The sequence below is a fragment of the Megalobrama amblycephala genome, linkage group LG2 (genome assembly GCF_018812025.1).
Source record: "Megalobrama amblycephala isolate DHTTF-2021 linkage group LG2, ASM1881202v1, whole genome shotgun sequence".
NCBI lineage: Eukaryota > Metazoa > Chordata > Actinopteri > Cypriniformes > Xenocyprididae > Megalobrama > Megalobrama amblycephala.
The window spans coordinates 57,595,360-57,615,680 of NC_063045.1; the positions used below are offsets into that span (position 1 = coordinate 57,595,360).

A 20,321-nucleotide genomic window follows, 5' to 3' on the forward strand; every position below is an offset into this window, starting at 1 on the left:
AAATAGGTTGCAAATTAAAAATCAGACAGATAATTACTAGAGGCATATTTATTAATAAGTTTAATAAATAATAATAAACATTTATTAAATTACTTATTGTTTTAATAACTTGATGTTGCATTCAGTTATTAAAAATGTAAAAATGTTAATTTCCAACATATTTTGGATTCAATTCAGGCGAGCAATATAGTAATTTTTAAATAATAGTTGAGTTAAATAAAACTACCCAGCAGGTTGGGTCAAACATTTAAAACAACCACTGAGTTTGTCCACATTTAACCCAACTTGGGTTATTTGTAGCCCAGCATTTTTTCCCCACAAAATTTGTGAAGAGCTTGTCTAGGCCACATTTCACATAAAAAAAAAAAAAAAGGAAATTAAAATTTGCTTGAAGAAATTAAGACATTTTTATGGATCGTTAAGATATTGCATTGTGATTTTTTTTTATTTTTTTTCGTGACAATTATGCACATTTTCCTAAAACTAATAATTACTTTAATGCAATACAAAATTTCAATTACAAAATATTTATACACCATTGTAGTGTTTTTTTTTTTTTTTTTTTTTTTAAATGAGAATCTAATGATAATCATCATTTAAAAATAATGGGAATTACAAAAAAGAAAAAGAAAAGAAAACTTAAATTAAAAATTAAATTATATTTATTAAAATGAATAATTGATTAATAAGTTACTTGATACTTTCAAATTTCAAATAAACAAATAAATAATTTTAAAAAAGAAAACAAAAAACAATGGAAATGCCCAGATACATTATGGTAATGAGAATTTGGGGAAAATGAATATGCTTAATTTTGTAATATATATATATATATATATATATATATATATATATATATATATATATATATATATATATATATATATATATATTATTATTATTATTATTATTATTATTATTATATATATATATTTTTTTTTTTTTTTTTTTTTTTAATGTGATGTGGACATGGAAGTGTACTTGACAGGTTTTATGAGATTCATCTACATTTTCAGATGGTGAACAAAGGGCACTCGATGTATCTCCAAGACCACCAGCTCAGTTTATGAATTATGAGTTGAGATAAAACTAGGGGTGTGACGAGATCTCGTGTGACGAGATCTCGCGAGACTAAACTGTGACGAGATTTCTCGTCGAGGCGAAAAGTAGTCTCGTGATGTTGCCATGACAGAGTGTTAGGATGATTAGGAAATAATATGCCACCGCTACATATACATTACGCCTCCACTGTCGTTTTGCTTTGTATTTAAATAAAAAACATTTAATTCAGTTGGATAACGGACGCCGCCGCTCCATATTTACAGAGTTACGCGCGGTCGTTGAAAGTGAAAGTAAACATAAGCGCGTATTCAAACGCGATCTCAATACCCCGCATTTTGAAAGCGGCTCCCTGATGAATACAGATATCTCTCAACATGAAAGCTATTTTAGGCTGGGCAGTGTAGTTGTAACCATCTCTCAGCTCTGTATCAAAGAAAAATGTGGTCTTATTTGCATGACTGACATGAAAACGAATAACAGTTTTCTCTTAATCTTATTAAGCACAAACAGTAAGGTTTCATTTGTTAACATTAGTTAATGCACTGTAAACTATGAACTAAAAATTAATGACTATTTTAATTAACTAACATATATGTTAGTTAATAAAATAAACAAAGATTACTAAATACTGTAGTATAGATATTGCTCATTGTTAGTTGATGTTGGTTAATACATTAATGTTAATAAATGAGACCTTATTGTAAAGTGTTAACATTTTTATTTATACTGTTTTTATTTCTATGATCAGTTTGTGGAAAGGAGTTCAGTTAGGAGGTCTAAAGTTGTAGAAGCTCATAAATCATGTACAGTAAGGTCTGAAGAGACTGAAATCATACAGAAGAGAAGTCAGTCAGTTGAGTTAGTAGCAAAACATTTTACAGTACTTGAGTATTGTTGTCTTTTACTGCATATGATAATTCACACTCAGAAAGTAGAACTGAAATGACATTCATTACAAGATGATTAGTTAAAACATTTCAAATACACCTGCAGAATATTTTTTCTAGTCATGATTTCACCATTGAGGATTTCTTAAAAATAGTGTGTAAAAATCTTGTCTCGTCTCGTCTCGTGAACTCAGTCTCGAGTCTCGTCTCGTCTCGTGAGATACCTGTCTCGTCACACCCCTAGATAAAACACAATCTACTCCCTCACCACTGTACACATTATCACCTCTGCTCTCTCTTTCTCTCTGTATTTCTCTCTTTCTGTCCTCTCGCCCTTAAACACCCACTGACACCCTTTAACACTCTTTTGTGTTCTGCACAGCCACAGTCAAACAGTGCGAAAAACAGCATAGTCACCAGTCCCAAAGGAAACGTCCCTTCTCCTGCTCTGGTATTTACCTCCTTATTCCTCTCTGTTCTCTCGCTCCATCTTCTCGTCCGACTCGTCTGTCGCTTTGGCTTCCTTCTCCTGTCTCACACATGTCTGTCTGTGTCAGCGTCTGGTCCGCCTCAGGCCACCTGTCGTAGACGTTGTGTGTCTGTCAGCGGCTTGAATCCAAGCGCATCTTCATCTTTGTCATCGAAACCATGTTAATGTTATGATCAACAATTTTATAATCCAAATTTGATGAATTTTGTTGCCTAGAGCGTCAATTAGCTTCATGTTTTCACAGAGATGTGTGTTGAGTGTGCATGAACGTTGTTTGGACAGCATTTGTGTGTTTTTCATTGTTTGGATCAGTAGCAGGCCAACTAAACTTGGACGATGGCTTTTGGTGTTTACACATTTTTTTGACTCTCATTATAATGTTGCTTGAAATATAAGTGTTTGTGTGTGAATGTTCTTTTTAATATAACCTAATACTGTGAAGTCTGATGTATAGAAATGATTTAGTTTCATTGTTTCTATTATTGTACTGAATCAAGTGTGATTAATAACCAGTACAATATTGTCTGATAATAAAACCCTGATTTCATGTTATTTATAAAAAATCGTTAGCTATATCTATTCAGAGCCTCAAAATTGCATTGAATTTTGAGAGATACAGTGACCCCAAAAAGTATTTGGCCACTTGAGTCACATTTAAAAATGTCTAAATGTTATTGCATTAAATATCAAAACATGAAAATGAAGTGGTATAATTTCAGACCTAACAGTCTTCTTTTTGTAAAATGTTTTGCTTGAAAAGTGTGCTTGTGCTGATTCTACTAAACTATTTTAATTTAATTTATTTTTAATTTAATTTAATTTAAATTGTGGTTTAAATTAATATTTAAGTTATGCTAAATTTAAGTTTAAGTTAATATTTCAATAATTTAACAAAACAAGTTCAGTTTCTGCTGTCCATGCAGTTAAACAATATTACATCTTTTTAGTAAGTGTTTTATTTGTATTTATTTTTTTATTTATTTATAAATGTATATATTTTAATTTGACACTTTTATGATTTAATTAATTATTAGCTTTATATCAACTCACAAACCCCCTGTAGTTTGCTCACAAACCCCAGTTTTGGAAACCCTGATCTAATGCAATAATATTAAGACATAGTCTGAAGTGTGACTTGAGTGTCTGGTTGCAATTATAATCCATTTTAGATTACTTTAGGTGCAGGTTTTCAACATTTTTATAAAGTTTAAAGAGCAAAACTCTGTTAAAAGGCTGTTAGCACACTAGCAGCATCAGCCTGTTAGTATCAACTGTACAACTGTATCTATATCTTTGTGATTGTATCTATATTTTGTTTAAAATGAAAGCACTTCATATTAAAGTGCCCTAATTATGCCATTTTAAAAATTATGCCATTTAAAAATTTGGAGTCTCCTACAATAGGTTTACATGCATCCAAGGTCAAAAAACACTTTAATTTTCTCATAATCTTTTCTCACAGTGTCTGAAACGGTTTGTTCAAAGATTGTGTCTCTCTAAACCCCGCCTATCCGAGAGCCTACTCTGCTCCGATTGGTCAGACGGCCAAGTCTGTTGTGATTGGTCGAGCTCTTACAGCCCGTGTCAGAAACAAAACTCCCATTATCATATGTGAATTTCAGCTCCGGATCTTCCTCAGCACTTGATGCACAGTGATACATACAGTAATGATGGCCGGATCAATTCCAGTGTCGAGTCCTTATCCTTAGGATGTGTAGCAATGTGGTTTTGCTTTCACAGCACAGTGAAGACCATAGGCTGCAATTATGCACATTTGTTACAAAATACTGACAACTCGTTTCAGGCACTTCAGAATTTGTTCTTTCTTTTGGGAGACAATAACTCCATTTATCATGCATTTTGAAACTCTGCACACTACATGAAAGGTAATATCTGAAAAAGCACATAATTGGGGCACTTTAACATGTTATTCAAAAAGATTTGCTGAACTCCTCATTAGCTCTGCAGTGTTTGCACTGGGATTATATGCGTTCACATCTCTGGACTGGCTTCAGATGTTGGGCTTTGACCTTCGGCTCTGACTAATAACCTCCAGCGACTTCCTCTTCCTCTCTCGCTCTAACCGAGACTGCTCTCTCTCCATTTCTCGTCTTTTTTTGCTAACACTTGTTTTATTCTCGCCATCTCTCACCTCCATCTCATTTTGCTCGTCTTTTTCTCTCTCGTTCTTTCTCTCGCTGTTTCCTCCTCTTCCTCTTCTCGCTCTCTCTCTCTCTCTCTCTCTCTCTCTCTCTCTCTCTCTTTTAGGAGCCTCAGACCACTGTTATCCATAACCCAGTGGATGGGATCAAGGTACATCCTTCCCCAGCTCCCTCCCCATCCTCTCTCTTTCATTCTCCACCTCCCTCTTTTCTTCTCTCTGCTTCTGTCGTCTGTTGCCAGTCTCTCTATTCTGTGGTGCGAGCGAGGATGTTGTTTTAGGTTTGTGAGTGAGCATGTACTCGCATTATGATGGGAAAGTGTTTGAGAAAGAGTGTGGTGTTTAGTACGGTGTTCAGTGTTAATTGTTTCAGTTAAAACAATGAAACGGATGCTTCAGTCTAACACTTTGACCCATGATAGTCAATATGCAAGTGGTTTTGAGCAGAAATTAGTCAGAGAGTCAAAGCGAAACTGCATTCAGAACACATTATACCTCGACACATTTGTGAATTTAATCACCAAGAGAAATATTTACACTACTGTTCAAAAGTTTGGGTCGGTAAGATTTCTTGAATTTTTCTGAAAGAAGACTCTTAAGGCCTGTTTGCACCAAGAGCGATAACTATAAAGATATAGTTCTAAAAATCGTTCTAAATATAAAAGAATTGCAGTGTCCACACCACAACAATATCATTGGGATCGCTTTCGGAGCGATTTTTTTGTCCAGTTGTTAAACAATAAAACACTGACATCCAATCAGAATCCATTTTAATTTAAGGGCTTGCGCATTTTAAATGGCGGACGACATTGCGGAGAAGTTAAACGCCAAGGTCCAGAAAAAGCCACCACTGTTTGACAAGTCAAACTCCCTTTTCAACAATACTTTAAAGGTGCCATAGAACGTCTTTTTAAAAGATGTAATATAAGTCTAAGGTGTCCCCTGAATGTGTCTGTGACGTTTCAGCTCAAAATACCCCATATATTTTTTTTAATTAATTTTTTTAACTGCCTATTTTGGGGCATCATTAAATATGAGCCGATTCAGGCTGCGACCCCTTTAAATGCTCACACTCTCCGCCCACGGAGCTCGCGCTTGCCTTAAACAGTGCATAAACAAAGTTCACACAGCTAATATAACCCTCAAAATGGATCTTTACAAAGTGTTCGTCATGCAACGTGTCTAATCACATAAGTATGGTATTTATTTCGATGTTTACATTTGAGTTTGAATGAGTTTGATAGTGCTCCGTGGCTAAAGCTAACATTACACACTGTTGGAGAGATTTATAAAGAATGAAGTTGTATTTATGAATTATACAGACTGCAAGTGTTTAAAAAATGAAAATAATGACAGTCTTGTCTCCGTGAATACAGTAAGAAATGATGGTAACTTTAACCACATTTAACAATACATTAGCAACATGCTAATGAAATGTTTAGAAAGACAATTTACAAATATCACTAAAAATATCATGTTATCCTGGATCATGTCAGTTATTATTGCTCCATCTGCCATTTTTCGCTATTGTCCTTGCTTGCTTACCTAGTCTGATGATTCAGCTGTGCACAGATCCAGACGTTAATACTGGCTGCCCTTGTGTAATGCCTTGAACATGGGCTGGCATATGCAAATATTGGGGTCGTACATATTAATGATCCCGACTGTTACGTAACAGTCGGTGTTACGTTGAGATTCGCCTGTTCGTCGGAGGTCTTTTAAACAAATGAGATTTATATAAGGAGGAGGAAACAATGGTGTTTGAGACTCACTGTATGTCATTTCCATGTACTGAACTCTTGTTATTCAACTATGCCAAGATAAATTAAATTTTTAATTCTAGGGCACCTTTAAAGAAAATGGATATATGGAAAACAATCGTTCATACCCTCAGAATAAATGGTGAGACGTATTAACGATGAGATCATTATGCTAGGCTAGGAAACAGTGCAACATAAAATGCCCTCAGGTATTGTATCTAGCGCTGTTGTTGTTGCAGTGAAAAAGACTAGGCGTTGTTTTTATACCACTATATTGACTTCGTCAGCTAAATTCACTGTTAGATTAGATCGATTACACTAGCTATGCAACAAGAACAGCAAAAACATGTTGTGAAACCACAGCGCGTGAGATAACAATAAACAGACCATTATCATTTGTTGGTGTGGACACAAATATAGTTATCGTTATAGTTATTATCTTTATAGTTGTTCTTGGTGTGAACGGCTCTTAATTCAATGCATTCTTGCTGAATAAAAGTATTTCTTTCAAAAAACGAAATCTTTCTTACCCCAAACTTTTGAATGATAGTGTTCAAAACCTGTTAACACAGGTTACTATTGCTAAATCAGATTGTTAGCAAATATAGGATTTAAAGTATTTTTATATACTATATAGCAGTGGTTCTCAAACTTTTTAGCGTTGAGTACCCCCTGAAGGGATTCCCATCCTTCTGCGTACCCCCTCTCTTCCACTTCGACTGCAGTCACACCTTTACCATTAAGGGACAATATTTGCCCCCTAAATTGATTTTCCAGTGCATATTTTTACGTTTATGAATAACTTTATAAAATAAATAATGTTTTAAATAAAAAAATTTTAATAGAGAAATATGCAATGATGGTAAAACGAAGTGATACTTTTAAATATTAAACTAAAACTGCCAGTAGGTGGCAGCAAGTCACTGTTTTTATGAGTGAGTCATCGAGTCATTCATTCAGTAATGAAGCAAGTGGCTGTGAATGAATCATTGAATCATTGACTCTCACGATTCGTTCAAAGCCGCATTCGTGTGTTGTAGTTCTGCTCTGGTTTTCATTAGAAATATTTTTCGTTGCAAAATATAGTAAATACTGACAGTACTGTGTTTAAAATGTACGTTTTGTTTTTTGACCTGTTGTATAATAATGCACGTTTGCAGTCATGTGGATATTTGGGTACAATTGCATTCTTGCTCGTTATCAACATTAAATACAAGAACTCACACAAGGTATGTTTTTGTATCGAAGAAAGTTTGAGTCTTAAATTGATATAAATCCACTATCTGTGTCTATATTTGTTCTTCATGCAAGTAAGTGCTAAATCCCCACTTTTACAAAGGTGCATTGTCGAGAACGGCAGTAATTTAGCACGATTTAAGGCAGCAGACTGCACGCAATGCATGCTGCTTGTGGGGATGCAGTCATTTTTGACTGCAAAACATGAGGTAATTTGATTAATTTTAATGGATTTACGGCATTTTGCCAGTTAGAAATACATGCTCGGTTTTAATATTATTTTAAGGTATGGTAGAGTAAAATTAACTACTCCCCATTTTGTTCGCGTACTCCCTTTTGTCATCTCACGTACCCCAGTTTGAGAAACACTGCTATATAGCATTAAATTTCTACATTTCTATCTAATTTCATGTTGATTTTAAATGTGTGATTAAGAGACTTCATTTATTTACAATTATTATTTTGCTATTTTTATTGCTAATAATAGTTATCTTAGAAGGGGAATAGGATCAGGGCATGATGCAGGCCAGATCTGAACCTGCATCTTCCATATGAGCACCACAGCTAAACGTGCCCGGGATACATGAGCTCATCACTAGTGCCAAGCCATAGCCCAGACTGTTTTTTTTTTTAACAAATATTTAATACTATTATCTGTTTCATTCTTATTAAAGACTACTTATTTTATTTATCCAATCAAACTTTCCCATTTTTACAAAAAAAAAGTTTGCCTCCATCCTGCCTCCACAAGGCATCTCCCATTCTGGACTGCTGTCCTCATATGCATGGCCACAGCTGGGTGAAGTCTCACCGTCCGTTTGTCTGTGGATCAAACCCTCACGGTGCCTGCGGTGGGCCGATAACACCCACAGGAACCCGTAGAGAGAAATACGAGAAGACGGGGGCTCAATCATTTGCATTTGTTATACCTCAGAAGCTAAATGCGAGCTATTAGATGTGTTTGTGTGTGTGTGGGTGGTTACATGCATATGCAGAGGGGAGGGTGCAGCTGCGCTCTCAACGCTGCCATCTGGGAAAGAGACGTGGAGATGCACAACAGAGCGTAGAGGATCTGAGTTTCATTGAATGGCTGTGTTACAGCCTCACCAGGTGGCTGAGCCTGAGATTAAACCTGCTTCCGATAAAGAGCTCAGATCGGCCTGCGACTGTCTACTACACTACTGTCGCCGGTGTCATTCATCTGAAGTGTAATATGTACAACTCCATTTGTGGTGATGATTATCCCATTTGTCTCAGTGGTAGTATTGGTGGTGCTTTATCAGAGTTAGTCGCTGTTTGTTGAGTAAATCTTTTGATGTTTTTGGTATATGTATGTTAATGAAGGTGTGAGGTCGGACACTGACTGCTTTTGTCTGCTGTACAGGAATCTTCAGACAGCAGCAACACCACCATTGAGGATGAAGACGTCAAAGGTGAGCGGTGTTTGTTTTTATTAAAGAGATACGCCACAAGAGTCCATGCAATCACAGTGATTTTAATAGTGTTTCTGATGACATCACCAATCACTATAAAGATACTTTTCATAATCTAGTGAATTCCTGATGGATAAAATAAAGCCAAGTGCATTTTTTTTCTTCTTTGACCTCCTGTTTCACTCAGAAATACAGTTAGGATGCATTAATTATCTAAAGTAAAAAAAAGGTCAATCCTGAGCAATTCATATCTAAAAAAAAAGCATTTATTGTAATAAATGTAATATGCGTCTACTATTGTTGTGACATAATAACCTTGAGCTTCAGCTGACAGGACTTAAGACTTCCTATGACTTTGTACTGTAAGTTTCATAAGAAATGTTCGCTTAATTCTGCTCTTTGCCTTCCTGCTCTTCTGGGCGACCCGTTCCAGTGCACCTTGGATGTATTTTTATCTCTAGGAACACTAGAAATGTGAGAGATGTGGGCTAATGCTCTGCGTATGTCATGTTGGTTCTCCTTGCACATTTTTTTTTTTTATTATTATGTGAAAATTTCGTGTTCAAAAGTGAGTGGGACTCTTTGTCACCCTTCCTGTAAATGGCTCCGCCTGAATAATAGGTTGCTGTCTTGCTGTTAAATAGTCTGCCGTGTTCCGTCTTTGCATGCCCTCCTCTGATCTTTCCAATCTCTTCCCACCTTTTCCTTCCCTCACAATAGGGAAAAGCCTAGATAGCAGTTCAATTAAAGCCCCCTCTGAAGTCAGCCAATCACCTCCGGGCTCCGCCCCCGCCATCTTCTGTAAGTCTCAGAATGACTGGTCTGCGCTCGTTTGGTTTGGCCTGGCTGGTTTGCACAGCATCCATCAGCGCTCACTAACTTCAGCAAATCCCTGAAAAATAAACCGCTTCCAGTTGAGTTTTGCTCCTCTTGAGGTGACTTACAGATATGAAAATATGGGTTGATGAGATGAGTTTGGGTAATAACAGACAGTTTAAAGTCTAGTGTAATTTGCATGATGCTGTCTGTGGTATTTCTGCTTAGAAAGAAAGTTCCTACAGGATAGTTTATTCAAAGATGAAAATTCTGTCATCATTTACTCAACCCATGTCATCTCCATGTAAAACCATAAGACTTTCGTTCATCTTCGAAACACAAATGAAGATATATTTAATGAAACCTGAGAGGTTTCTGTCCATCCATTGAAAGTTTAAAAATCCTGTGAAGAGATGCACTCACTTTATATGATGAGCAGATTTAATCTATAAACACACATACATAGAGCGCATCACATTTGGTAAACATGGAAGCTCAAAACAAACCTCACTTGTGCTCGTGCATCATCTCAATCATTGTGTCAATAAAAGCCTAAATTCTTTTATGCTCATTGTATAAAGCGATCGTATCTCTTCACAAGAATTGGATTAAACCGTTTGATTCATATGGATTCATGACCTATTTGATCTCTTAAGTTGTGCTTACCTGGACTTTCAGTGGAGCACTGTAAACCCGAATAAGTTGTCAAAACTCAAAAAGGTATTTTTTGAGTAATCGGTTACATCAAATCTTTGTAAGTTGAGAAATTCAAAGTTTCAGCAAGCAGAACAGGCAGATTTCAATTTTGTACTCATTCATTTTAATTGCTCTTGAAAGTTTTGAGTAAGTTAATTCATACATTTAACTTAAAATTACCATGTAATTTATTTTTGCTGTTTTTGCTTTATTATGATAGAACATTAAGCAGACAGGAAGTGAAGTGGGAGAGAAAAAACATAACAAACTCTTCTAAATTAGCATAGCAAAGCATTAAACACTACTAAATCTCCCACTTAACATTAATTTTGCACAAAAAAACATCATATAACACTTAATTTTTGCATTTACTCTCCCTTTCGAGTGCCATGGCAAAGCATGCAGTTTCAGGTCAATTTAAGTTTGTCTAAATTAAAAGAAACAAGTTCATAGAACTCAAAAGAGTAAAACAATTCAGATTACTTAATGTGTCAGTTTTGTGAACTCAAGAGAAAAACAAAAGTTCTAAATACTCATAAAAGTTTATTTGATAGAACTAATTTGTTTAATCTGAGTTTGTGCTACTCAAACCACTTAATTATTTTGAGCGTTAGGGTTTACGGTAAACTCTCAGGTTTCATTAGAAAAGTTGTTTTGAAGATTAACCAAAGTTACATGGGTTTGGAATGACATGAAGCTGAGTAAATAATGACAGAATTTTTGGGTGAACTATCCCTTTAACCCCTAATAAGTGTGGAGAAAATAATTTTTCCTTTTACTGAGGAGTCAGTTTGAGTGCAGTGCAAGCATGGTTTTCCTGAAGCCCAACAGGAAGGGGTTTTAATCACTGTGGTATCCAAAGAGCAAAGACTGTTAAAAAATTTAAATATCCCCTTTAATGCAAGCAACCCACTTTCTCTTGCTGATCAACTCCCTGTTGTTGCACTTGCGCTGCCCCCCTAAGGCAGCAACTGGAATGGCATGCACTCAGACACCTTACCTGCACGCACACCCCTTTAAAGGCACAGTATGTAAGTTTCTTCTCTAGAGGTCTCTTATTCAAAATAATAACAAAGGCTTAGCTTGATAACGCGGTGAATGAGTTGTCGTCCTGTCGATAGGACTCAGGCGGAAATCGTGTTCATGGATGAGCTAATGTATTAAAGTTGTATTAATGTTACTGTGGTATGAAGCAGGGTGGGCTGAGAGCCCGTGACATTTTACGTTGCTGTTTTTATTATGCTTATTTGCCGCAGTCGGCCGCTACCGTTTCTTTTGTTTTGTTGTTTATTTCACGGTTAAATTTATGTTTAACGTCCGCCTCCTTCCCTGAACTTGAACTTTATGATTATTGTCGATAAAGATATCCAAACTGTTGCTCACTAATAAAAACACATAATATATTAAAGCGTCTTTGGTTTTTCCATGGTTTCTACGGAAGTAAAACTGGAAATCGAGGGTAACGTGGAAATGACGTCACTGACAGGTGACGCAGTGACACGGAACGTTACACTGGTTAAAAATGCTTATTTCTCTGGATTTAAACATTGTTGGAAACATTTAGGATAATGTAAGTACACAAGTCAAAAAAATATATAACATTGGTCTAGTGGTTTTTGGATATTTTAATCCAAAAATCTTACATATTGTGCCTCTTAAGACGCATGAGTTTGGACAAATCCTGTCTTTAGTATCATCTTGTTCCCACATGCCATCAGTCATCATTATCACCCCCCGATGTGTAAACAGCCACCAAGCTGACCGATATCCTGGGCTGCGCCCGCAGGGGCTCAGGACCCTCAGCCATGCCTGATACTGAAGCAGCTGCCCTCTCTACCCAATCCCCTCCACAGACCCCCATCATGCAGAGTGAGTACAGCGCCCCCTGCAGACCCAAGCAATGATGCTCATGCACAGGGTCCAGAATGAATGTGCGGTATTTTTGTCATTTAAGTAATTATTTTATAATTATTAATATTGTAATTATTTATTTTATTTATATATATATATATATATATATATATATATATATATATATATATATATATATATATATATAAAATTATGAATATAACAATTTAATATAATTTAATCATTAGTTTCATAGTTTATTTTAGTTTTTAAAGTATTTTTTGTAATCATTGTTCATTTTAATAATTTAAAATTAATATTAATATTGATCATGTTTTTGTATTTTATATAATAATCATTTTATATATTTAAGTATTAAATAAAGTAACTTAATTTAATAATAATTATAATAGTAATTGGTTTTAATTTACTTAATTTAATAATTAAAGTAACTATTAATTATGTAATGTGTTCAAATGTTTTGTCTTTAAAATAATTAGTTTGTAATAATGAATTATTCATTTTAATGATTTAATAATTTTGATAATCTATTTAATTGTTTATTTAATATTAAGACTAATTATTATTTAATTATTAGACTATGAAATTAAGTAATTTAAGCAATATTAGTAATCGATAAAAAAATGTAATTTACTTAATTGTTAATTTAATCATTTTTATATTAAATTAACGTATTAAAGTTATTTAATAATAAAGTGATTATTTAGCTGTCAGCAATGGTTCTTATCATGCAATTTGGACCGTGTATTATGCTTTATACCTTTGAACCTTCCAGTTACAGTGGAGTTATGTAGTATTCAGCTAGTCGTACTGTATGATTTTAATATGTCAGGTCCCATGAGCCGACCCGCTCAATGCCTATTTAAGCTTTTTCTAGGCCACTGATCTAACTTATTACAATGTGAATGTGCATGATGTATTTTTGGGGTATTTAACAAGGAAAACATGACCTTTTAATGTTGGACCCTGTTCATACTGTCATTCGGCCCAAGCATTGACACTTTTTATTGACGCATATCCCCTTCACTCAGCTGCCCAGTGCATCTTGTTATTTGTCTGATGCTGCTGTCATTCATTTCCTTTTCATCTCTTCACATGTTCTCCATCTCTCTGTCTTTCACAATGGTTTAATGCTTTCCTCCCTTTCCCGACCCGCTCAGCCCGGTTCACAGATCTGGTGAGCAGTGTGGGCCGTGCACCTGTCCCGCAACCTCAAGCGGAGTCGACTTCCTCCCGAACCTCTGTCCCCCCTCCCCAGCCCTCCTCCCCCCCGACCCCACCCCCCTCTGTGTCTGTGCAGAGTGAGTATATAGTGGATTGAGTGTGTGTGTTTTTAACATAAAGTCCAGTCCACATTGCGTTTGACTTTAAAGGCCCTGATATACTTTGTAATGTCATTTCAAACAAAATCAGGCCAAAATTAAGTTTATTTGGAGTGCATCCATCCTTCATAAACGTACTCCACACGGCTCTGCGGGGCCTTCTGAAGCGAAGCGATGCATTTGTGTAAGAAAAATATACATATTTAAACTTTATAAACTATAATAACTAGATTGGATGCAGTTTTTTTAGGCTTCAAAAACTCATCCTCTATTCACTGTCATTAGAAAGCTTGGAAGAGCCAGGATATTATTTAATATAACTCCAATTTTGTTCGGCTGAAAGAAGAAAGTCATATACACCTAGGATGGCTTGCGGGGGAGTAAATCATGGGGTAATTTTCATTTTTAGGTGAACTATCCCTTTAACTGCTGTTTTCTCATCGCCTTTGTTGTGTTTTTATTTTGATATTGAGAGAAAAGCACAAAGCACAGTATTTTTTACCCCTAAGCGAAGAACAAAAAATAACTTTGCCGTGAGTATATCAGGGCCTTAACAGTCCGCAGCTGACACCACCATCTCAAAATTCCCATCAACCCTGTGACCAACATATGACGTTCGGAAGTAGCAGGAGGCTGTTTTCCCTGATAAAAACGCTGCATTTAAACATCTCAAGTGACGTTTTCCTGAGTCTACTTTGTGTTAGTGTGACGGAACTGCTTCATGTACTTCCGTACGTGCAGTTTTCGCTTGAAGGAAGTGGGACGTTTATCAAAGCTGAAACCATAGTCAGAGACTTTAGATCCAGGCCTGCAGTGTCAGATTGACAAGGAGAAACTGAAGGACGTGTCGAGGCCACTAAGCTCCTCTAAAGTGGAGCAGGAAGCCGTGAAGGGAGGGAGAGGGAGAGGAAACATGGAGTAAGCCTTATCTAAGGATCCAGGAATAGCTCAATTAGCTCCATGTGGTTACCAAGGAAAAGACGGAGGAGGTCGTGGAGGAGGAAAGTTGTTGAAATGTCGATTAGATGAAGTGTTTTTGTGAGTCAGCGATCAGGTGGAGGTAAAACTTTATTGGGAGGGAGAGTTTAGTCAGAGAATTGAGGAGGAATGGATGAAGGTCTAGAGTGAAGACCATGACTGAGAAACTAGGTAAGTCCAAAACAGCTGGAGTACTGAACCTTTCTCGGGATCTGACCTCTCTGACCTCTCTGGTGTTTCAGGGCGTTAACTCTTGCTTAAGCTTGACATTTGTCTGTTTCTGTCATGTACAACAGAGAGGACCATTTAGCTTTGGCTCTGTCAGTTGATAGTTTAAAAGATTCCGTGAATGCAAAATTTTCTTTCCTGTGCTGATGTATTTCCTATTGAAACAGGAAGTTGGGCTGGACATACACTACCATTTAAAGGTTTGGGGGCAGTAAGAAATTAATGTTTTTATTCAGCAAGGACACATGAAATTGATCAGAAGTGACAGTATTTATAATGTTACAAAAGATTTCCATTTCAAATGAACTCATCAAAGAATCCTAAAAGAAAATCTATCACGGTTTCCACAAAAATATGAAGCAGCACAACTGTTTTCAATTGATAATAATCAGAAATGATTTCTGAAGGATCATGTGACACTGAAGACTGGAGTAATTCAGCTTTGATCACAGGAATAAATTTCTTTTTAAAATATATTCAAATAGAAAACAGTTATTTTAAATTTCACAATATTACTGTTTTTAATGTATTTCTGATCAAATTATTGCAGCCTTGGTGAGCACAAAAGACTTCTTACAAAAGCAAAAAAAGCTTACTGACACCAAACCAAGATTAATAAAGACAGTTATATTTTCCAGAAAGAGCTACTCAGTTTTAAGCATATATCTGCTAAAAGTGTATTTAAACAGGGTACACTAACATATAGATCTCAAAGCTAATAGACATGCACTAAAAGACAGTCCCTCCATGATTTTGCGGGACTTTTTCTGATTTCTGCGGCTTAAAATGACTGATTTTGCGGCGGCTTTTCTCAAAATTTGCAGCAATATTTGCGGCATTTCTTGTGTAATTTTTCAGTAAAAATTCACCAGAATCAATATTCTTCTAACATTTTTATTACTTATTTTTACATTATTTTATTACTGATTTCAAGAACCACTGGGCTCTGTAATTTTTAAAAGGAGAACTCTGATAATAACTTAAAATATAATTTTATTTCATATGTAACACCAAATAAAACCATTTTTTTATTATAAAATGTTATATTGCAGTGTTTCCCACATGATTTTGTGAAAGGGGGCATGGTTGTCTGGTACTCTAGGAGGGTCTGGGGGTATATGCTCCCCCTTTAGAAAGGTTTATATATTTTATCAATCAATTTTGTATATTTTATGTATCAAATATGATACAACAGGCTTTCAGGAACATTTATTTGTTTATCTCTCAATCATCATTGTATCCCTATTGCATTGCATTGCATTGTGTTTTGCCCCCCACAATAAAAAATTATAGAGCTTTTATCATAAAACTAAGCATATCTTCTTACCAAGACATATTATTAGGAGATATAGAGTGACAAATTATATTTATATGCATTTTATGTAAGTAGTCTGTTGTACTGTTATAAAGATTTCATTGATTTACATTTTTGGTCATATAAATAACAACTGCAGCAAACTGCAATTTTTGCTCAGTTTTGGCCTGAAGGTAAAAACAAAATTCTATAAAATAAATTATTGTCTGACTATTATTTAATTATTTCAGGCAATGCATACAGACACTGTTGATAAACTGAACCGATTGATGGAAACGATGTCACTCAGAGCGTGCATGCTTGTGTGTGTGTGTGTGTGTGTGTGTGTGTGTGTGTGTGTGAGAGAGAGAGAGAGTTGCACGCTTACAGTGGGAGCTGGATTGTTGCAGTGGTTGACTGACTGACAGATGCATTGCCGAAGCAACGGCACAAACAGTTGTTTATCGATCGATTCAAGTTCAGCGCACATAGCCTACTTCGAAGTGGGCTTTCCTTTGGCTGAATGTACGTTGTGATGACGTCACATGACTTGTTCAGGCCTAAAATCTGCGGAAAATCTGCGGCAATGTAGAAAAAGTGCAAGCCCCTCCGAATTTTGTGGCGTTTGCTTGATTTTGCGATCGCGTAATCCTGGAGGGACTGAAAAGACGCAAAAGTCAAAATTTATCGGGGTGTTAATTTACATGTCTTTTAATGTAAAGAGTAAAATATTCCTATACCTGAAGTAAAATATGTTACATAAATCATAATGTTGAGTGAAAAAAATGGTGATACCAATGTGGGATTAATTAGCTTGAACTGCATGTGTGTGTTTGTGTGTGTCTGTGTTTTCTCTTACAGCACGCAAACAGGAAATCATCAAGATCACGGAGCAGCTGATAGAAGCCATCAATAATGGGGACTTTGAGGCCTATGCGTACGTCACCTCATGCTTTCTCACAAACACAACCCAAAACATACTGTACAAATACAACAATGCAAATGCTTCTAGTTCCTCAAGCCATTTTTTAAATGTTGTGTTGCATTCTTAATGTTGCCACAAGGGACACTATAGCGGGCATTAATGTAAACTGTCTTCTTCTACAGTCAGTTATAGTCTCATAGTGGAGCAAATGTTTATTTCGAGAACCTTACTGAGCAAGTTAGTTAAACTGTCCACATGTTTATAGCAGATACGGGAATAATAACAGACTATAGAATAATACAAGACCCGTCACTCGTATTGTTTTGAATGGGAGAAAGTGCAACGTGCAAAATTGAATAAGTCTGCCTTCTAAATAAGAGCCAATTGTCGATTAGTAAAGTCATCGTGTCACTGCAGCGGCTGTTAGAAGCTCCTGTTCCTATAGAAACAGTCAGACGCGCGCCTCCAAAATGAGACACAAGAGGCACAAGCATTTAGGACTACGCATGCACATTAGCTTGATCCAGCCTGAAAAATACCTTTTTTTTGTCATGATTTGAGCATTTGGAAACAAAATTTATAAGACAGTTGTCATATTTCATTGGTGATTTCAAATATGAATTTTAATCGAAAACCTGGCAAGCAGCTTTGGAGAATTTGATGTTTCCCCATTCAAAATGATAGGAGCTGCACTTGAATGCCTGAGATGCATTTCAAAGAAGGCCTCTGAGTGAAATGACTTGTCTTAAAGGGACTTTGAAAATAATACACAATGGGATCATTATAACAGGAAAATCTGTGACCCTGGACTGACCTTCCTTTGAACCCGAGGCTTTGGGGAACCTGGTTGAGGGGATGGACTTCCATAGATTCTACTTTGAGAACTGTAAGTGTGTTGCTAACATAAATGAATTAAATTATGTGTAATTCACAGGAAATGCGAGTATCGTCATGCACACGTTCTTTCTCCGTGCATGTGTGTTTCTCTACAGTGCTTTCCAAGAACAGTAAGCCCATCCACACCACCATCCTGAACCCTCATGTGCACCTGATCGGAGAAGATGCCGCCTGCATCGCCTACATCCGCCTCACCCAGTTTGTGGATGGACAGGGCCGGCCGCGCAGCAGCCAATCGGAGGAGACTCGCGTGTGGCACCGCCGGGACTCCAAGTGGCAGAACGTTCATTTCCACTGCTCCGGTGCGCCAGCTGCTCCTCTACAGTGAAGGTGATGTTTTGCATTTAGCATTTGACCCAAATCTAGTTCACAATAGAGTTTGAGTCTTTTACTCAAAAAAATGAAGTCGCTCCAACTACCTTGTGAGTTGTAGCCCTGTGAACCAATTAATCTTATCTATTTCAGTTCAAATCAACAGCTGTCATAGCACATGCTAGCATAACTTATTTAACATGCATATTTAATGAACTCGTCACTGGCATTAGCGCAGTCATTGCTTGTAGAGTCAATGTAGTGTTCAACTTCAACATTACAGAAACTCTTTTAAATGTCAAACTTAACAGCATTAAACACTAACAGGTCTTTCCCTTCACTAAAAATAATAAATTAACAATTAATTTCAACATTTATTCTCCTTATCCAGTCCTGTGCAAAGCATGCTGGGAACTAGAAATCCACTGCCCAATTTCCGAAGTTATCAAGACAATTTTCTCGCAGTTGCGAGATATAAACTCACAATTGCATATTATAATGTGCAGTTGTGAGGGAAAAAAGACTGTTAGAATGTTTTTTCTCAGAATTGTGAGTTTATATCTCACATTCTGACTTTATAAGACACAACTGCATGTTATGAAGTCAGAATTGCGAGATATGAACTCAATTCTGAGTCAAAAGGTCAGAATTATGAGGTTATAAAGTCAGAATTGCGAGATATAAACAATTCTGAGAAAAAAAATTCAAAATTATGAGTTATAAAGTCAGAATTGCGAGATTTAAAGCAATTCTCGCCATTCTGACTTTTTTCTCACAATTGCGAGTTTATATCACAATTCTGACTATAACACGCAATTACAAGTTTATATAATGGAATTCTGATTTTATAACTTGCAATTGAGTTTATATCTCGCAATTCTGAGAAAAAAGTCAGAATTGCGTTATAAAAACTTGCAATTAAATTGTGAGGGAAAAAAGTCAGAATTGCGACCATCTTGCATTTTTGACTTTATATCTCGCAATTCTGACTTGTAGTTATTTAGCCTAATTTTTGATGTTTGAGTTTAAATTACAGGCGAAATTAAGTTGATGTAATGATCAACGTTATTATGTCAACAGAACAAAATAATTTTTTGCAAGGTTTAATTAAAACAATAAATTAGAATTTTTAACTTGCAGCCATGCATTTAAGTTGTGGTAACAGGTCCCCTGAATTACTTTTTAGAGCGAGCATTCTTTAAAGAACACGGTGTCGCAGGTTGATTTTAACTAGTTCTCATTTAATGTGTTTTTGTATTTCAGAGTGGCTCTGCAGTGGATACATTAGATGTGGAAGTGAAGGACAGGGAGGACTGATAGGACGGCAGCAGGGGTCCAGCGTCGGAGCGCTCCCAAACCTCCAGCCTTCCAACGCTGGACACAGCCGTCCTCCCCCTGCATGCTAACCAACAGTTATCTCTCTACCTGCTGGGCTGCTCTCGAAACACAGCGTCCAGACCACCCCTCACCTCCGACTCCACCCAGCACGTCTTTATGCCAAGACTCACCACCGACGCAAGAGCAGCACTGCATATATTAATCATCGAGAGCGATCATAGACTCCAGGTCCCCATCTAGAGTTATAATAACCCGCACGATTGCCTTCTTATCCACAATCCTTTGCGCTCCACTTTTGTCTTCACTGGCCTTATGCCCCCTGTGCCCAGGTACTCCCAAATATAGTAGATCATGTTTTAATAAAATAACATTATTATTATTATTATTGTATTCTTGTTATTGTTACTACTATTATAATGATTAATACTTCCGTCAGGATTGCTGTTGTTCTTGAGATTGTATATTTGATGGTCAAATTACTGTTTTGTTTTAAAACACTTTTGAGTTCTCTCTCTTTTTTTAAGCATGGATTTTAAGTATTATCGATTGTTTTCGTTTTTTTGGTGTTTCAGTAATCTGAAGTGTACTTCGGCAGCGCTGTACATGTTCAAGTT

General features: G+C 36.2%; 1 protein-coding gene across 1 annotated transcript in view; it reads left to right on the forward strand.

Moving 5' to 3' along the window:
• Positions 1 to 20,089, forward strand: part of LOC125262414 (calcium/calmodulin-dependent protein kinase type II subunit gamma) — an 82,795-nt gene extending 62,706 nt beyond the window's left edge. Inside the window, 11 exon segments of the mRNA XM_048181175.1 lie at positions 2,332 to 2,400; positions 4,708 to 4,752; positions 8,981 to 9,029; positions 9,750 to 9,830; positions 12,291 to 12,410; positions 13,574 to 13,714; positions 17,097 to 17,172; positions 17,951 to 17,975; positions 17,977 to 18,046; positions 18,153 to 18,387; positions 19,633 to 20,089. Coding sequence (XP_048037132.1) covers positions 2,332 to 2,400; positions 4,708 to 4,752; positions 8,981 to 9,029; positions 9,750 to 9,830; positions 12,291 to 12,410; positions 13,574 to 13,714; positions 17,097 to 17,172; positions 17,951 to 17,975; positions 17,977 to 18,046; positions 18,153 to 18,385 — 909 coding nt within the window. The 3' untranslated portion in view covers positions 18,386 to 18,387; positions 19,633 to 20,089.
• The last annotated feature ends 232 nt before the right edge of the window (positions 20,090 to 20,321 follow it).